Source organism: Plodia interpunctella, chromosome 24 (genome assembly GCF_027563975.2).
Source record: "Plodia interpunctella isolate USDA-ARS_2022_Savannah chromosome 24, ilPloInte3.2, whole genome shotgun sequence".
Classification (NCBI taxonomy): domain Eukaryota; kingdom Metazoa; phylum Arthropoda; class Insecta; order Lepidoptera; family Pyralidae; genus Plodia; species Plodia interpunctella.
In genome coordinates, this window is record NC_071317.1 from 67,317 (window position 1) to 83,239 (window position 15,923).

The following is a 15,923-nucleotide window of genomic DNA, read 5'->3' on the forward strand; positions in this document are numbered from 1 at the left end:
ATTATTGGTGATCCATATGAAGCGTGATTCTTGTGCTTACGTAAGGTACGTTTAAGTTTGGGCTTACCTAGTTGGTAGATATTTTGATAAATCATACAGATGGAATTACTCCGAATTTGAAGAAAGATTTAATATGTTTACGTTCTCCGAGAAAGCCCACTTATAAGCACTTAAACCCATTTCAAGTTGTGTAGATGAGTATACATCTGGTACCTAAAGAAATGCAGTAATATGTTAAAATACAGCATTTGGACCTCCGCCAGCCTCACGACCCGATGCGGCTCACGTCTTCAAACAAGCTGTAATTCCAGGCAAAGCTGTAATTCTGGCCTAGGCTGAGATTACGATGTCGTTGAGACAGACTGAAGCTAACCTGGGATTACTCGATGTTCATGTTTATTAACACTATTGATTTATTTATACCTATAACTATCAGGTATTTATATTGTATATGTAATTAAAATTTATTCTTGATAAGTCATGTAAATTTTATGTGACGTTCGGCGAAATTGTTCGTTTCGAAAGCTCAAAGAATTTGAAGATAGCAATGACGTGAACCAGATTGTATCACTTTTATTATATTTTACGTCGCCAATTTACGCTATTGAACTTGATATTGGATTTGAAAAAAGAATTCGTTTCCAATTGAGATGTATTGATAGATAAATTGCGTTTAGTTTTTTGCAAAGGACGATTCACAGTGGGGTTACAAAAGCGCGTCTAATTTGTATAAATGTTCGTTGCAAGATGATCTTCAGTTTGATTGATGAGATACATTCATGTATAAGCGTTTAAATTATACTTTGTGAGCTGTTATTATAGACTATCTATTATGTTATCGGCAACATGGTAGGCGAGTTAGCAAGATATAACTCCGAATCTCGAAATTCAATCAATTTGTCTCAATTTACAATTGGTTACTCGGGGTTTTCCAGTTGTATCAAGCAAGTACCTCCTAAAATTTTTGACGATATATTTTTTATAGCTAAAGACATAGAAGTACCTATATGAAGTATTTCAATTCCGATACCTGGCAGCGTGACAATCTGCTGTTCCCCCTCAATAAAGATTAACCACCCCCACCCCTCCCCCCAATTTTACTCGCAAAACGATTTGCTTGAGTGCTTCGTAATAAGGGTTGCGTTTTTCGGATTTCCTACAGCGACTAAATCCATATTATGTTAAAGATTGTTACATTTTCGAAGAAATGCGCACGCCTTAAAAAATCTCGGCAATAATTTCAGACACACATGTTTTACCTATATGAATTGGGATTTTGCTTATCAATGCTTTATGAGTGAAACGCTACGATATATTTTCCAACTTAAAATAATACGATTATTTAGCAGACTAAATCTTAATCTCCTAGAACTTTTAATTACTTCCAGTATCTTATTTGGATTAGTATACACTACATCAGTAAAATTGTATAACTTTGAAGGTTAACTATGTACATGACAACATATACATATTGTCGGGGCCCAGGGTCCGCTTTCCTATTTATCTACATGTCCTACCTATCCCCACCTAGGTGAGGATGCCGACCACCACGCGATGCACCACCGCACACCTAGGTGTAGCTCTTAGTAATAGTTTGACTAATAAAGTAACAGCGTGGGAACCAGTTTGATTTCTATTCTCTAATACACTTTGAATTAACATGTAAGTACATTGCGGTCACTCCTTTCGACACCGTTTTGAAACATCGGTTCTGTATTTGCAAATTCAGCCCACTCATCTCGCCACCGCATTCGGAACCTTAGCGCATTGTGATAAGGGTGTAGTTGGCGATTGCAAAAACACACGTATGGCTAATTGTGCAATACTGCAGATTTAGTAAAAGGCCAGGTCATTGACCTCTGTCGTTGAGCCGGTAAAGCTGGTTACATCTTTGATGAAGCCCTAAAGAGGAAATTGAGATGTTTGCAATGAAAAAGCTCGGTTGCACTTGCGGCTGTGAATCCCGAAGCCAAACGATTTGATAGCTCGGGTTTGATTTTATGACTGGCCTGCTTAGCATCAACAAACTTTGAGAAGCTATTGTTAAAAGCAGGTTCAATGAGAAAGTTCAATGAGATTTGTGAAGCTAGTTATCCTCTGCCCGTATCATCACTCACTAGAACGATTCCCAGCACGCTCCTGTTTTAATTGAGCGACGTTGATCCCCGGATTACGCTCAAACAATATTCCGTCAGTATCAATTGCGAGCACGTTGAGTGGAATCCTGAATACTGGATAAAACCTACTAAAATGTTGTGCTTTAATGAAAATGAAAAATGTTATTAATTATTGGTTTTATGTTTCCGTGATGTGCTTTGCAGCCTTAGAAAAGAGCCACTACTTATCCTCCCATGGATTTTATAGAAGGCGACTAAGCGACACAACTAACAACATTCCTAAAAAGAGTTGACTAACACTAGAATAACACTGCACAATGATGTAGTAAATAGTTTCTGTTTTCCAATTTGTCTCTATATCCATATACATAAAAAAAAACAAATGTGAAAAACCGCCATTCACACGAGTGGCCTTCATAAACAAAAGTGTCGTATACTTCAGAGCTAAGTCACTTTATTGTACACGCGCTCCTTTCAAAAGGGCTCTTTGACCTTTGACCTTAAGTATGACGTCACCCTGAAAGCCTAATTATATAGTGCACACTGACATGCGCTTGGATAGACAATGCAATTACATTTAGGTACTTAGTCTGGTTATAACATCGGTTTGCAATTTATTTCATTCGTAGCAAATAGATGAGTTCGAGGAATACTATTTCAATAATTAACATTTTAACTGTAATAACATCAAAGTTAAATTAGCATCAGGACAAAATTGATTATCATATTTGACGTCCCACTAGCAGAGCCGCGGATCGTGCAACATTGAGTCCTCCTATCTTGGTCCTCACATTCAATATATTTGCGACTACAAAACTATAGCCTCCCTCACAAAAGAAACAGTAGATAAAGAATAATTCCGGAACATATCCTTTCTCAATGAAATATTATACCAATTGTAAAAAACTTAAACTTAAAACAGAATTATATAAAAAGTTAAGAATCATCAGCCAGCCAAGGACAAAGATAAAATATTCCGGCTTCGCTCGAATAAAAACATAATAATTTATACGCCTAAATCTTTCTCATTAATCACTCTATCTGTTAGTGAAAATTGCCTGAAAATCTGTAGTTTAGAAGTAGTTTTTGAGATTGTCGCGAACAGACAGAGGCGACAGAGGACTAGAGTCATCTGCCGCCTCTGTCTGTTCGCTGTATTACAAATTAAAATATATAATAATAGAAATGAAATGATGTAATAGATATTATCTATCTGTATGTCTGTCGATGCCGAAGCAAGCGCCGCGCCGCCGCACCATTGTCGCTAGTGAATGCTGCGGTGCACAAAAGCCGCATTCTTTCGGCTTATCCTTCATTTCAAGCCTTTTGTTAGCGAATTGTTGAGATGCGAGGAATGTCATGTAGCAATCATTTTATCATTGTATTCCGCTCGAATGTAATTCGTTTATTTTGTGAACACAGGTAAAAACAGGTTGGCGTATTTGTGAAAATGTACACTAAGTCTAGCGAATTTTTTGGGTATACAAAATAAAATTACAAAATTTGGGAATACTTTTGCTCAAAAACTCAGTAACGTTTCCATAGAATGTTCCTTAAAATATATCCAGATTGTGTACCAAATTGTACAATGACCAATGGTTTTATATTTTTAAAAAGGATCCATGGACCAAGCAACACATTGGTTAAGAAAGTTAAAGAATGTGTAATTAATAGGTAACAAACTAACATCGGTTTTATATAAGTTATCCGCTTTATACCTAAACAATAGCCTATATGTATAATATGTTAAAGAGTAAGAAACTGTCTACAGTTTTCCCGCGAAAGATCTCACAGCGATCTTTAGATTAGACGATAACGTTAATTAATAGTCTAACTGCGCAAATTTGTTTAAAGAAAAAAAGAAAGAAAATAAATTTATTTGGTTATAATTTCATCAGCATTATAAATTACAATATTCCAAATAACCAAATTGGTTTCCGCTCAGCTTAATGCCACGGTTTTAGGCTCTAGGGTTGCAGCCGTCCATTGGCTAGCGTGGAGGAGGGCTGCATGCGCGGTTGGTTGCTAACTTACTAGTATAAAACCCAACAAACAACTAATCCCACCAATCAATCTGCTTAAATCTTTCTATTCATCAGACCTAAAGAAATCATAGAAAAAAGTAATGTTCCAGTGGAAAATTGACGCGGGCACAGCTGCAGGCAAAAACTAGTTAAAAAAATGGTTAACTTTTATTAAATTAAAAGTGAGAGTGAAAAGACGCCATGTTATAAATTGAAGTCGCCATTTTCGATAAAGGTATCAAGTAAAGTTATCTAAGGAGTGCACTAGCCGCGGCGGCACTGAGCCTGGCTCCGCTCGTAAATAATGCAGAGTATGAGAGCTGGCCGGATCTGTATTCAAAAACACCGATAACTGGGGAAGTTATTGTGGGGCCACGAGGCCGGGCACTTTTCTCCGTGAAGCTGAGGCTTGTCTGTCCGCGGGTTTAGGGTTTAGCTAAAGATAAACCAAACGTTGCTCTTGAGACATTTCTAATAAAAATATTCTTATTTGTGAGTACTTTAAAATTTAAATATTTGAATTGAGAAATTGCATTTGCGTATCTTTGCGCTCATTTATTTTTGAAACATATGACTCCTTTGTAAATGGTGCAATCAAGAGTTCATCTATCTATCTAAAGATGCTATTCACCTAATGATCCAAGTTTGACTAGCAATGTGGTGGGAAAATGACATCAGATTGTACACAATTACAAAAACGTAACAGCGAAAGAAGATGAAAATAAAGGAGTTAAATTCATTTGAGATACAACTTTCGGGTCAAAAACAGCACTAAAAGCCTTTCGGCTAACTCGTTTCTTTGCTAACAATATATCGCCATCAATCAGACGTTAGCTGTTGCATTCGTCTAGAGAATGTCGCGAGAATATTCCTCCCTAATGGCCGGAGTTGACGCTGGACATACTCCAGCTAGCGATCTATTTGCAATTCTAATCATCCCGGCATTTTGGAAGCTCCATTGAATTTATATTTATTTAGTCATGCAGATTTTTTTTTATAGTGTCTTTAGTCTAAATTTATGTGGATATGCGCATACGCATTTTATGTGGATTCTGCTCTAGTAATAACATTAATCCTTTTTTTATAACACTTTATATTTTATATAACACAAAAAAACATATTTATATTCTGGTACTTCGGGAACTAGAACTATAGAAATTATAAGTATTCTATGTCACTCAGGATTATTGTGACACTCAGCTTCCTGGTGAAACAATTCAATTCCCTACACAAAATCTTATAAACACATTCATTACACTAGTGTAGTAGTCCCGCCGGCATCCCAGTCCCGGTCACTGATGCGGGCCTTTTTAATAAACAGTCCTAATAAGTCCTAATAAACATATCTATAAATTGAATAACAGACAGCCAGCTTTTTGGATCTGAATCTGATCCTACTGTCTCTTAAAACGTAGACATCACCATATCTGTGACAGTAGGAGAGATAAGATCATAAAATATTACTATACTCGCTTTAAGTTACGACCTCGTGCGAATGTATTGCTATAATTTCTGAAATCTGTGGCGCTAGCAAAGTGGCCATTCAAGACGAACTGCACGACAACTGTTAGTTGGTAATGGTCCCCCGACCTGTGACTGCAATTTGTTTTTTAATTCGAAAGTAATATCCTACATCGGTAAAATTTTCTTCTTGAGACCTTCAAATGTTTTCTATTTGAGAAACTACGGATAATTACAGATTCTGAATATTGAAATTGAATAATTATAATAATAGTCAATTTATTATTAACTGTCAACTTATTGCTGATATTTTATTACTTGTATCTTAGTTTTATATAACCACACTATTCGACAATTATTTGTTAAGTCGCAAAATATCCTATACATATTTACGTTCACAATCGCCTTCGGCTTATTACATAAAAGCCTTTTAAAATTATTGAGATAGTATTTGTCATTTATTGAAGAACGTTTACTAAATTAATGATAGTATTTTTTACATTACTTCACATATTTATTTTAGGTATCTATATTGTGTAAATTGAATATCACCAGTGATTTTATTTCCTTTTCATCGTCGGTATTCATCATGTTCTCTCTGTCTGTTCGACCTTGGTGGTTCTTGGATCCACCTGAAGCGCATGTCCCATAGTTAAGTCCTACTACCCTCCACCTCCCTCCCGTCTGAGCGCCATTTCCTGTTGCAGAGCCGCAACAGTGCGCTGGTGGCGGACACCCCCCGCCGCACCTCCCAACCCCGACACCGCCCGCGCCCGACCCCCGTCGACGCGACCACTTACCGCCCCGCCCGCCTCGGCCTCGCTGCTCCCGGACTTGCCGCCTTGATCGAGCAGCAGTCGGAAGACCATGTCGGACAACTCCATAGAAGAGCTGACGATTACAAGCCGCCGAAAGAACAATTAGTTGCCATACAACCGTCGAAAGAGGTTTACTATCGCACGGAAGTCAGTGTGCCACAAGAGCAGCAAAGACAGGAATTTGCACAAAATTATAATCAGCAACAGAATTATAATAATCAACAGCAAAATTATCATAATCAACAACAGTTGATTGATGATAATCAACGAAATTATAATCAACAGCAGAATTATCAAATACGAAATGACCCAAGATTAGCTGAAAGACAACAGAATTTCAATCAGCAACAATCGCAAGACTATAGGCAGCAAAATTACAATCAAGACCCGAGACAACAAATTTATTACCAACAGTTGGCCCAGCAGCAGTACCAGCTTCAAAGCCCAAATATTTACGAGCAACAGTTGTATGAGCAACAAAGAGCTGAGTACGAAAGACAACTTCAAGAAGAATTATATCGAAGGCAGCAGTACCAACAACAAGAGCCGTTGCAGTATCGCCTGTTCCCTCAGCAGTAGGCAAAAGTTCAGTGACCTTGACCTAGTTGTCGGTCGAGGTCAACGACCGTTGTGCAACGATGCGCTCGATGCAAACCACAAATTTCGCAATCCTATCCACCGCTCATGTCAGTCTTGAGATCCGTGTCAATAGCTCTTCACTTCTAAAAATGTTTGTTATAAAAATGCCATGACGTGACACAGCCAGGTTGGCAATAATGGGTAAATAATTTTGGCAATTATTGTTACGTTCAATGTTTTGATATGAATTGTGGAAGATGAAGAATTGATGATTAATGAAGATTCACGGTGAAAAGTAAAAGTAGAGGTGGTCACGCAATCGACTTTGAAGACTTTACCATGACATCACATGTCAATCTCCATTCCAACATTCCAATGTCCTGTTCCAAAATTATTCTTGATATACAATATTTTTGAGAACAAAAATATAATAATAGTAGGTCTCTAAAGCATGCGCACGTACGATTAGAAATAAATAAAATAATATGTTTCATAGAAAAAAAATCTCTCAACTCAGTAAAAACAATTAAAAAGTCATTCGGAAGACTATCATGTAAATATATGATACAATCAAATCTTCCGCTAATTTGTCACATGTTTGTAAAATGTCGGTCGTTTATGAATAATATATTAATAACATTTATATATCTATGTATATACAATTTGGGAGTGCCGGCCCGTCTCCGCTCACCGGTCCAGTGTCCTCCGCAGACCTTGGGGCATCTTCACACGATGTTGCATTAACAATCGACCTTAATTCTCTACACTTGAACATGGATCTGTTTACACCCACTATTTATTAGTCAATTATTCCGCAACAGTGCTAAAAATACCCGCACAGGGAGTTGTTGCGTTTTGATAATTAATTTTGTTACAAGTTGTAAATATTTATGAAGACTTAAGATAAATTTGATGAAGTTTAAAACAATAAGTTTTTCGCCAAAATCTTTCTAATATTGACTAACGACAACACTAACAATATTTAAGAAAATTATTCTATGTCCTGATGATATTAATTTATAAATGATAGAGTGGTGATATCACTGGTGATGACTAATGTAAGCTTAGATAACTTTGAAATATTTCATAATAAATTGAGCGGATTGTTGCATGATGGAGGGACCAAACTGCAAAGAGCCAGTAGGTACCATTAGTTGTAAGTGCTAGTATATAGTATTGGTCGAAAATACTCATTTGTTGACGAAAGATATATTTCGTTTAAAGTGCTTTGAATCTATTTTGGTGTTAAGATAATAAAATCACATGATATAGTTACCAGATTTTATTTAGGTAATATATTTGGAGAATTTCACTGAGTTACAATAAAAATACCGTAAACCAAGTTCCTAGCTGTGATATTCCATAAATACTCCAGAATCTGTGATAATTATTAAAATAAAAAAAAAAAAACAATTTATATCTTGTCGACCGATGCCGCGATTTTACTTAGTTCATCCGGACTTAGTAACTATATACTTAGTAAAAAAAACAATGACGAATAAGTCAGGATTGAACATCTCTTTGATGTTAATAACTAAGGATTGCAATAAGTACTGAGTTTGTGTAAACGGGGCATTAAGTTAAGTTTTAATATAATTATTACTTTGTACAATACTTACTAAAATACTCAATAAAAGTTTTGCTAAATTTAATTTATTGTTTTTCTTTGTTTCGATTATTTTCAGAATAAATATTCTTTTGGTAGATTTTTTGAAAGTTTTGTGATTATAATGTCCTATGATAACGAAATACTTATGTAGTACGTCTGGAGAAGTTTGCAGATAAATTAGAAAACTTTGAGTAAACAGAATCAGTTGGGTTTCGCAAATTCTTCGCCTTGATTAAAAACAAATTAGTTTTTGTTTTGGATAGCGTTTTAATTGGTTGTGTCTGAAATTATTGAGATGAGCGGAATTGTTATTTTATCCTTTACGGCACCTATTCGTTCAAGTCAAATGTGTGAACACGGGAAGTGTACATAGCAGGATGATACTAATAAATATATCTGTTTACATAATAAAGTGGTTACATGTTACGAATTAATAGAGGCTTTACAAGACGTGGCCAAGAATTTAGTTTGAAAAGGATGCATAGCATGTACAGTGCCAGGAAATAATAGCAAATAAATATATATTTAACATTTAAGTTGACAACATTGGTGTAAGTTTTTCAGAAGTTTACCTCCCTCATCTCAATGTATTCTCGGTTGCGTTCGAGGTAGTGACGTCGCGAAACCTGGGGTCATCATGTACGATTATAGAAGTCATCATTTTATTCCAAGTCTTTATTAGGTTTGTCCGATCGTGAAAATTACGAATTGATTGTTCTGACCCAATTACTGGCTACCATTTTGGAATGACAACAATGTAAGGGCACATCCAGCCGAGAGATTGGATGTCGGCTCCGTGGGGACAACCCGCACTACCCAATAATGGAGACCGACCACTATTCGACACCTCCACGTGACACTTCCTGAAAGTACCGCGTGAGTGTCGCTGTGGGGTTAGCATGAGATTTAGGGAAAATATAAACGCGTCGATGATGTCAAAATGTTTACAGATAATTAAGTCATTGTTCCATTTAAGTACGATAGATCGGTGTTCATTTTTTCATATAAATTTTGCCGTCGTCGATACGATTATGTGCATGCAAAAACTCATTCCAACCCACTATTATGTATTGAGCATTGATGTCTGAGCACTTCAGATTCATGATTTATTTCAGTAGCTATCACGAATAGTTAAAATAAAAGTGTCGTTTCTAAATTAATAATCCAAGTCCGCAAACAGGAAAAGTAAAAGTACTTACAATTTGCTAGGTCAGGTACGCCGATCGCTGAGGGATCACATGGCTCGACCCTCATTACGGGCAGTTGTGCTGCCGTATTACTTCTAGGCTGGGTGATGTTGGGTGCGGGGACATTTGAGACGAAGTTGGTTATTTGCAGACAATGTGAAGGGATGAAACGGTATGAATGAGATGTGCTAGGATATAATGAAAGTAATTAAAGATGTATTTGTAAGTAAATGGATCGTTTTTGAAGGAATTAGATCAATATACATCATAGATCAGCAAAAAGAAAACATAGTACTTAATGATTTACATAGATCAAAATAAAATCAACATTACAGTTACACTCTTTAGAACATAACATTTTAGGTGCAAAAGAAATATTGAGCGTATACCTACTTCTGAGTGTGATAAAGGTTAATGGAAAATAATACAGAGAACACGACAGCACATAAAGACATTAATTATATTTCCAAACAAGTTTTTAGCCGCGGCTTCGCCCGCGTTATTTCATCTTGTAATCGGGAGTAATATAGTAAGTATATTGAATAAAAATAAAGTTGGAGTACGAACTTTTTTGAAATTCTTATGAAGTTCGGTACTTGCGAAGTTCGTTCAAAAGCTCTGAGCTTTTGAGTTGGTCGCTGAACAAAATTAGTTATGTGTGATTTTAGGTATTAACCTACTTCGTTGTGTAAATTCCCATGAACTCCTGTCATCACAAGCAATATTTTGCGAATCACTAGTTGAAATTGCGAACCAATAGTTAGCTTGATAGCTACACGAAATTGCTGAGCTCGAGTTTATAATAGTTTGCTTGACCTGGGGTTAGCGTGCCAGAGTAATAACTGACTTAAATGATCCCTCTTGTTGTCATGTCGTGATCTGTGTTAGAGGTGAATCCTTAACTCATCCATAACACTTGGGACTAATGTGACTTGAAAATGGATATTTGACTTTTATGTCGTCTGATTTCCACGGAAAATATATTCACATTCAACTTTGTTACATTCAATACATTCAAAGGTTTTTCATATAATTTAAAAATTATACGTAGTTGAGTAAGCTTTCTTTTCATTCTCCTACGCTTCCATCGCTTCCATAACATTAAAAATGTTCATTATAATTGTGAAAACTTTTAAACGAATTGGATTTATATAGAATACGAAACAATTTCAAATAGTTTATATAGTGCCGTTTGAATATCACGGAATGAATTTTTGTCCCATTCCCCTGCTCATAGCGTTGGAGTAATAACATTTTTGAAACTTAATTTCTACCGAAATGATATTTTTATTTTGTTTAGGTATACGCAATTTTCGTCGTATCAAGTGTCGTATCAAGAAGTGAAGGAGTTAGCTTTGGGGAGAGAACAATGGAACTGTCAGACCATTGGCACGCATATCAAACAGTTCACCTATCTAATAGTATGTCTGTCTGTGCGCAGTCGAAGCTGAACTGCGAGGTGCTGCACGACGAGCTGGCGTTCGAAGTGAGATGGGCGGTCGCCGGGGACAGCATCGTGCTGCAGCTCGTCGGGAAACTCGGTGAGACTATTTTATTTATACCCTTATTTTTCTAACTACTTAAGTCCTACAGTCCCACTACTGGGCAAAAACCTTCCTTTATTTCTTCCACGCATTCCTGGTTATTTGGTTGCCATTTTTGGTCAAATGCTTTAAGTTAATTAATTATTAATTGCCGTTATAAACTTGCTTTTAGAACTATCAACTAACTATCAACTATCAACATCGGTGTTTACCTCAACGCTAATAACTAATAGTATGTAGCTTTGGTAAATATTATTTAATTTAGAATATAACGTGAAAAAGTGCCTGTGTAGGTCTAGTTTCTGAATGATTTGATTTTGCATGCATCTTGGCCTGCTTGGTCCTAATAGGTACAAATAATAAAAAACCACAACTGGCAAGTACATACGATAAAGAATCACTACATACTTCTACCACTTCTACCTTCAACAAAGTTGGTTCCTAACTTTCTAAGCTTATAGTAAATCACGCAACGGACTTAGATGAAGTTTTCACTGTTTTGTAGAAGTTTTATACCCGATGGTTTATACATACCAGCCCGTGCGAACCGGGCAAGGAAAATCTATAAAGATATTTATAACCAGCGCATAAATATCTTTATATCTTTGTAATCCAGAGGATGGCGAGTACATGTCGTTCGGCATCTCCGGCGACCCGTCGCACTCGCAGATGGTGGGCGGCGACGTGGCGGTGGCGTGGGTGGACAAGGCCACGCTGAAGGGCTACGCTGTCGACTACTATCTGGACGCGAAGAGCCAGTGCGCGGGGGTCAGGGGCTCCTGTCCTGACGAGAGGCTTGGGGTCAGTATTTTTTGGTTTTTAATTAAAGGGCTTTTTCTACCAGTGAACCGAGTGCATCGAAATACTTCTTATTTAAGAATATTATCAATTTTCTATTCTGTTACTCCAGCAACAGAATAGAAAATTGTTAATACACTACAAATAGTAACTGAGCAAACCTTTGGCTGAATTCTTTCCATGATTCCTTTGCTCAATAAAAGTATTCGTGTAGCCCATTCAAAGTGGTGCATTCAAAGCGAGGCCCACGCGTTCCTCACTCCTGCAACGATGGATGCAAGAAATGCAATAATGGACGGAAACTGGAAACATTCGCTACTCATGTAACTCGGGAATTTTTCACAGAAGTGGGAGGTATAACGGAATTCTTGTACCAATTTGTATGTTCAATATTGAGGTCAAAACTTTTAATTTGTTTGTTAGTAATAACGTTATTGTACAAAAAAATAGTATTTAATAATTAAAATAGATGCTAAAATGTCGCACTACACAGGGAAAATCGTTGAGGGAAATAAATTCTATAGGTGCTGACCTATGGAATAAACAAAACCCTCTTCGGTGTTACCTAATATTTTCGACATTGGGCTTTTCAAGAAAGAGCCTATCGCTTTCTCAAAAAGTCAGCAACGCACCGGGCACGTGTTTCCTTACCATCAGGAAACACGCTAGCTCGTTTACTAACACACTATTCTATAACCTTACATTAATTAGAATGTCTATTACAAACTTAGTTCCTACATTGAGTTACTGTAGTCTTAATTGTCTCATAGGATCGCATTAATTAAATTAAAACAACGAATATAGACGCGAAGTTAACCTGGATGCATTCCCGAAGTTCCACCTGCGAGGCGCTTATTGTTCCAATCCATCGGAACTGAAACTTGTTCAAGTTGAGCGTCGTGGTCGGCGCGAGATTGCGGAGCACAAAGGAGCAGCCTCACACAGATGTAAAGCTACTCTACTCTAACCAGATGTCGAAAAACATAGAAACTCATCAATAGATAGATATATATATATATCTGGAATCGAAGGTGATGGATGAGGTTAGCATGAGGTCTTATGACCGAAGAGAATTGCAAAGAAAAATGCATTGCTAAATGTAGGCCACATTCAGCATTGAATGACAATGGGCCGAAGAATAAGAAGAGCTAATCTAACTAAATGTGGCAATCACTGTATTTCTTGCAGCTTGCTTGTTTGAGATTGTGAAGAACAAAGAGCAGTTTCACCTTTGTCTGAAATAAGCTGATCCAACTAGATGTGGCTAGTTGAAATATTTTGAACTACGTAAAGTGCAACGTGATAATAATAAGCGTGTTCGAATAGCGAGAATTTAAGAATCTTAAATTATAAAGCTATTGATCAAACAGGGATAAAATATTGAAGTTTAAAGATTTTGAAATTGAATTAACAAATATTAAACTGACTCTCGTACGCTCTGAATAATACCTGATCCAAAGCATATCCAGCAAGCAGATGCAGCCAGTCATTGGTGCCTTGAACCGCGTAATATACCGGACGGAACTTTTTAATGAATTTTATATTTTAAACTCACACACTACTTAGTCACATACTACTCTGTCATTAATTCTACGCATTATTATAATATGCGGCACGAGACTGATTATACTCGTTTTACAAGCTTATTTAAAACTTATTTAATTATTCTTTTGGTTACAGAATACGACATTAGCTTAAGTAAATCGATGCTGTCATATCTAGTTAGAGGTAGCTATGTCTGCGGTCACGATTTACGGTAACTGTAATGAGTTCTAGTTAGTCTCCCGTGTTTATTCGCTCACCTTCACCGTAAACATCCGAGTGAGCTTGATCTATATCTATTAGGTTTACATGTTAAGGAATAAATGTGGACGAATGTTCAAGGAAAAAACTGGAATGATGTGGGTGTTTAGAAAAAATAGAAGTTTATTAACCTTACTATTGTTGACGTTGAAAATCAAGAATGTCCACAAATGTATTAGTAATTATTTATATCCAGTTTGTAAACAATAAAACGGTAAATTAAACAAATAAATTTTAATCAACAACATCTTTCGATGTAACGCAAAAAATGAAGGCATAAAAATTGATGTCGATTTGCGTGGCGACTCAACCTTACTTACTTTACGGACAAATGCCGTCATTTACCGAAAGTGAGTCCCAATCTTCTACATCCAAATTCTTTTCCCGGATTCACTTTTCGCGCATTCACGCTTCGGCATTCTATTTCAATTCTTTTAATTTTTTCCGTTACTTTTTACCAAAATTGATTATTTTCACAGGAGAAGACCAACTCTATTCGGCTGCTGAACGCCGCCCTCGTCAACGGCTACTCCATCGTGACCTACCAGCGCAGCTTGAAGGCCGCAGACGAACTGGACCGCGCGGTGCTCACTAACACCAGCCAGCCCGTGATCTGGGCGCTCGGACCTCTCAACTCCAGGAACGAAGTGTCGTACCACCATCACTTTACAAAGGTAATGGTTACCGCTAGGTGTCGCAAAGCTATCGGAGTTGACGTATCAAAGAAAGTCTCCCAAGAAGAATCCCTCGTACCCCAATTTTGTGCAGTGTGCTGCAAGTGCAGTGGCATGTTACATTTTATGTAGCATGCTGCTTCTTTGTCATTATCAGCGATCGGAAAAGTATCCACCATTACTTAACATCATCACAGAAGAGATTTAGTCTCGAATACCAAGGCACTTTTTATGTGCCTTGCTTGTTTACCACCTGGAAACTTACAAATTGAGTTATTAAATTTATTTAATTATCTGCTCGAGTCGGGTGCGTTATTAGTCGCACTAATTGATAGCCATTGTTTGACTACAGGGTGACAAATTCATCGAATTCGGTCGAGCGCCAGTGTGGAACTGCCCGATGCCGGAGAATGAGGAAGATAGACAGGAGCCGCCGCGCAGGGACCCGCCGTCCAGGCAGCCGGAGGCTAACGTGAGTGTATATTCTACATTCTGTATGTTGTTGGCAGACTCACGATATTTTGAGTGCGGGGTATTTATCTAAAAGTCCGAAAATAGTAGTAGGTACTTACTAATAAGGAGTAAGTGGAAAATTGAATGATTCGAACCACCTGATTATGATGTAAAATGTTTTTTTTATTTATACACTTGTTCGGATTTTTAGTTATAATTTGTTTATAAAAGCAATATTACAAATGTATAATTATCATTTCTCTTTTTCTTCTAGTATTCTAGGTTACATTTCGGGCTGTGACGCCTTAAATCCCAGGGTGCGCGTAAAAAATTTACCATTAAATTTTGAAGATTTTGCTATTATTTTATAACCTGCCGCCTGCCTGACGTCAACCCTCTTTGCGAATGCCATTGATATCTATCAGCTGTTAAGACTGTGTTGTCCCTTAGTCGCCTCGACAAAACGACAATCATGGGAGGATATGTGAGTGGCCCGATTCCTGGGCGGGACCGAACGCCTAGAGCAGGAGAATATTTAATAGTAATTATCAACTCTATTATTCGAGTAGCAATATGTGTACTATTTATCAGAAAGCAGTAATTAAGCCGAACCCCGTGCCCACGCCGCGACCGGTGCCCCGCGCCCAGCCGTGGGACATCCCCGCGATCCAGTGCTACGAGCCCCCGGACGGCGTGTTCTACGCGCAGATGGGACCCACCGGGGGGAAACAAGGATATTCTGCTATCACAGGTACCTTGTGGTGCTAGTGTGCATCATAGTCCTCGGCATCCTTAGTTATCAGACCATCGGCACGCACAAAAAAATTACCTATTGAAAGACGATCAGTCTGTCATT

The 15,923-nt window shown here is 37.4% G+C and overlaps 1 protein-coding gene across 4 annotated transcripts in view; it reads left to right on the plus strand.

Annotated features, from left to right (window-relative positions):
- Skel (Skeletor) overlaps positions 1-15,923 on the plus strand; it is a 53,486-nt gene that overhangs the window by 33,055 nt on the left and 4,508 nt on the right. For 3 of the 4 annotated variants that reach the window (XM_053763778.2, XM_053763780.2, XM_053763779.2), the window contains exons 7-11: positions 11,237-11,336; positions 11,956-12,140; positions 14,420-14,614; positions 14,967-15,086; positions 15,659-15,818. In XM_053763778.2, coding sequence (XP_053619753.1) covers positions 11,237-11,336; positions 11,956-12,140; positions 14,420-14,614; positions 14,967-15,086; positions 15,659-15,818 — 760 coding nt within the window. Of the gene's footprint in view, positions 1-6,309; positions 8,652-11,236; positions 11,337-11,955; positions 12,141-14,419; positions 14,615-14,966; positions 15,087-15,658; positions 15,819-15,923 lie in introns of those variants that run through there. The other variant, XM_053763781.1, reaches the window with a different exon arrangement.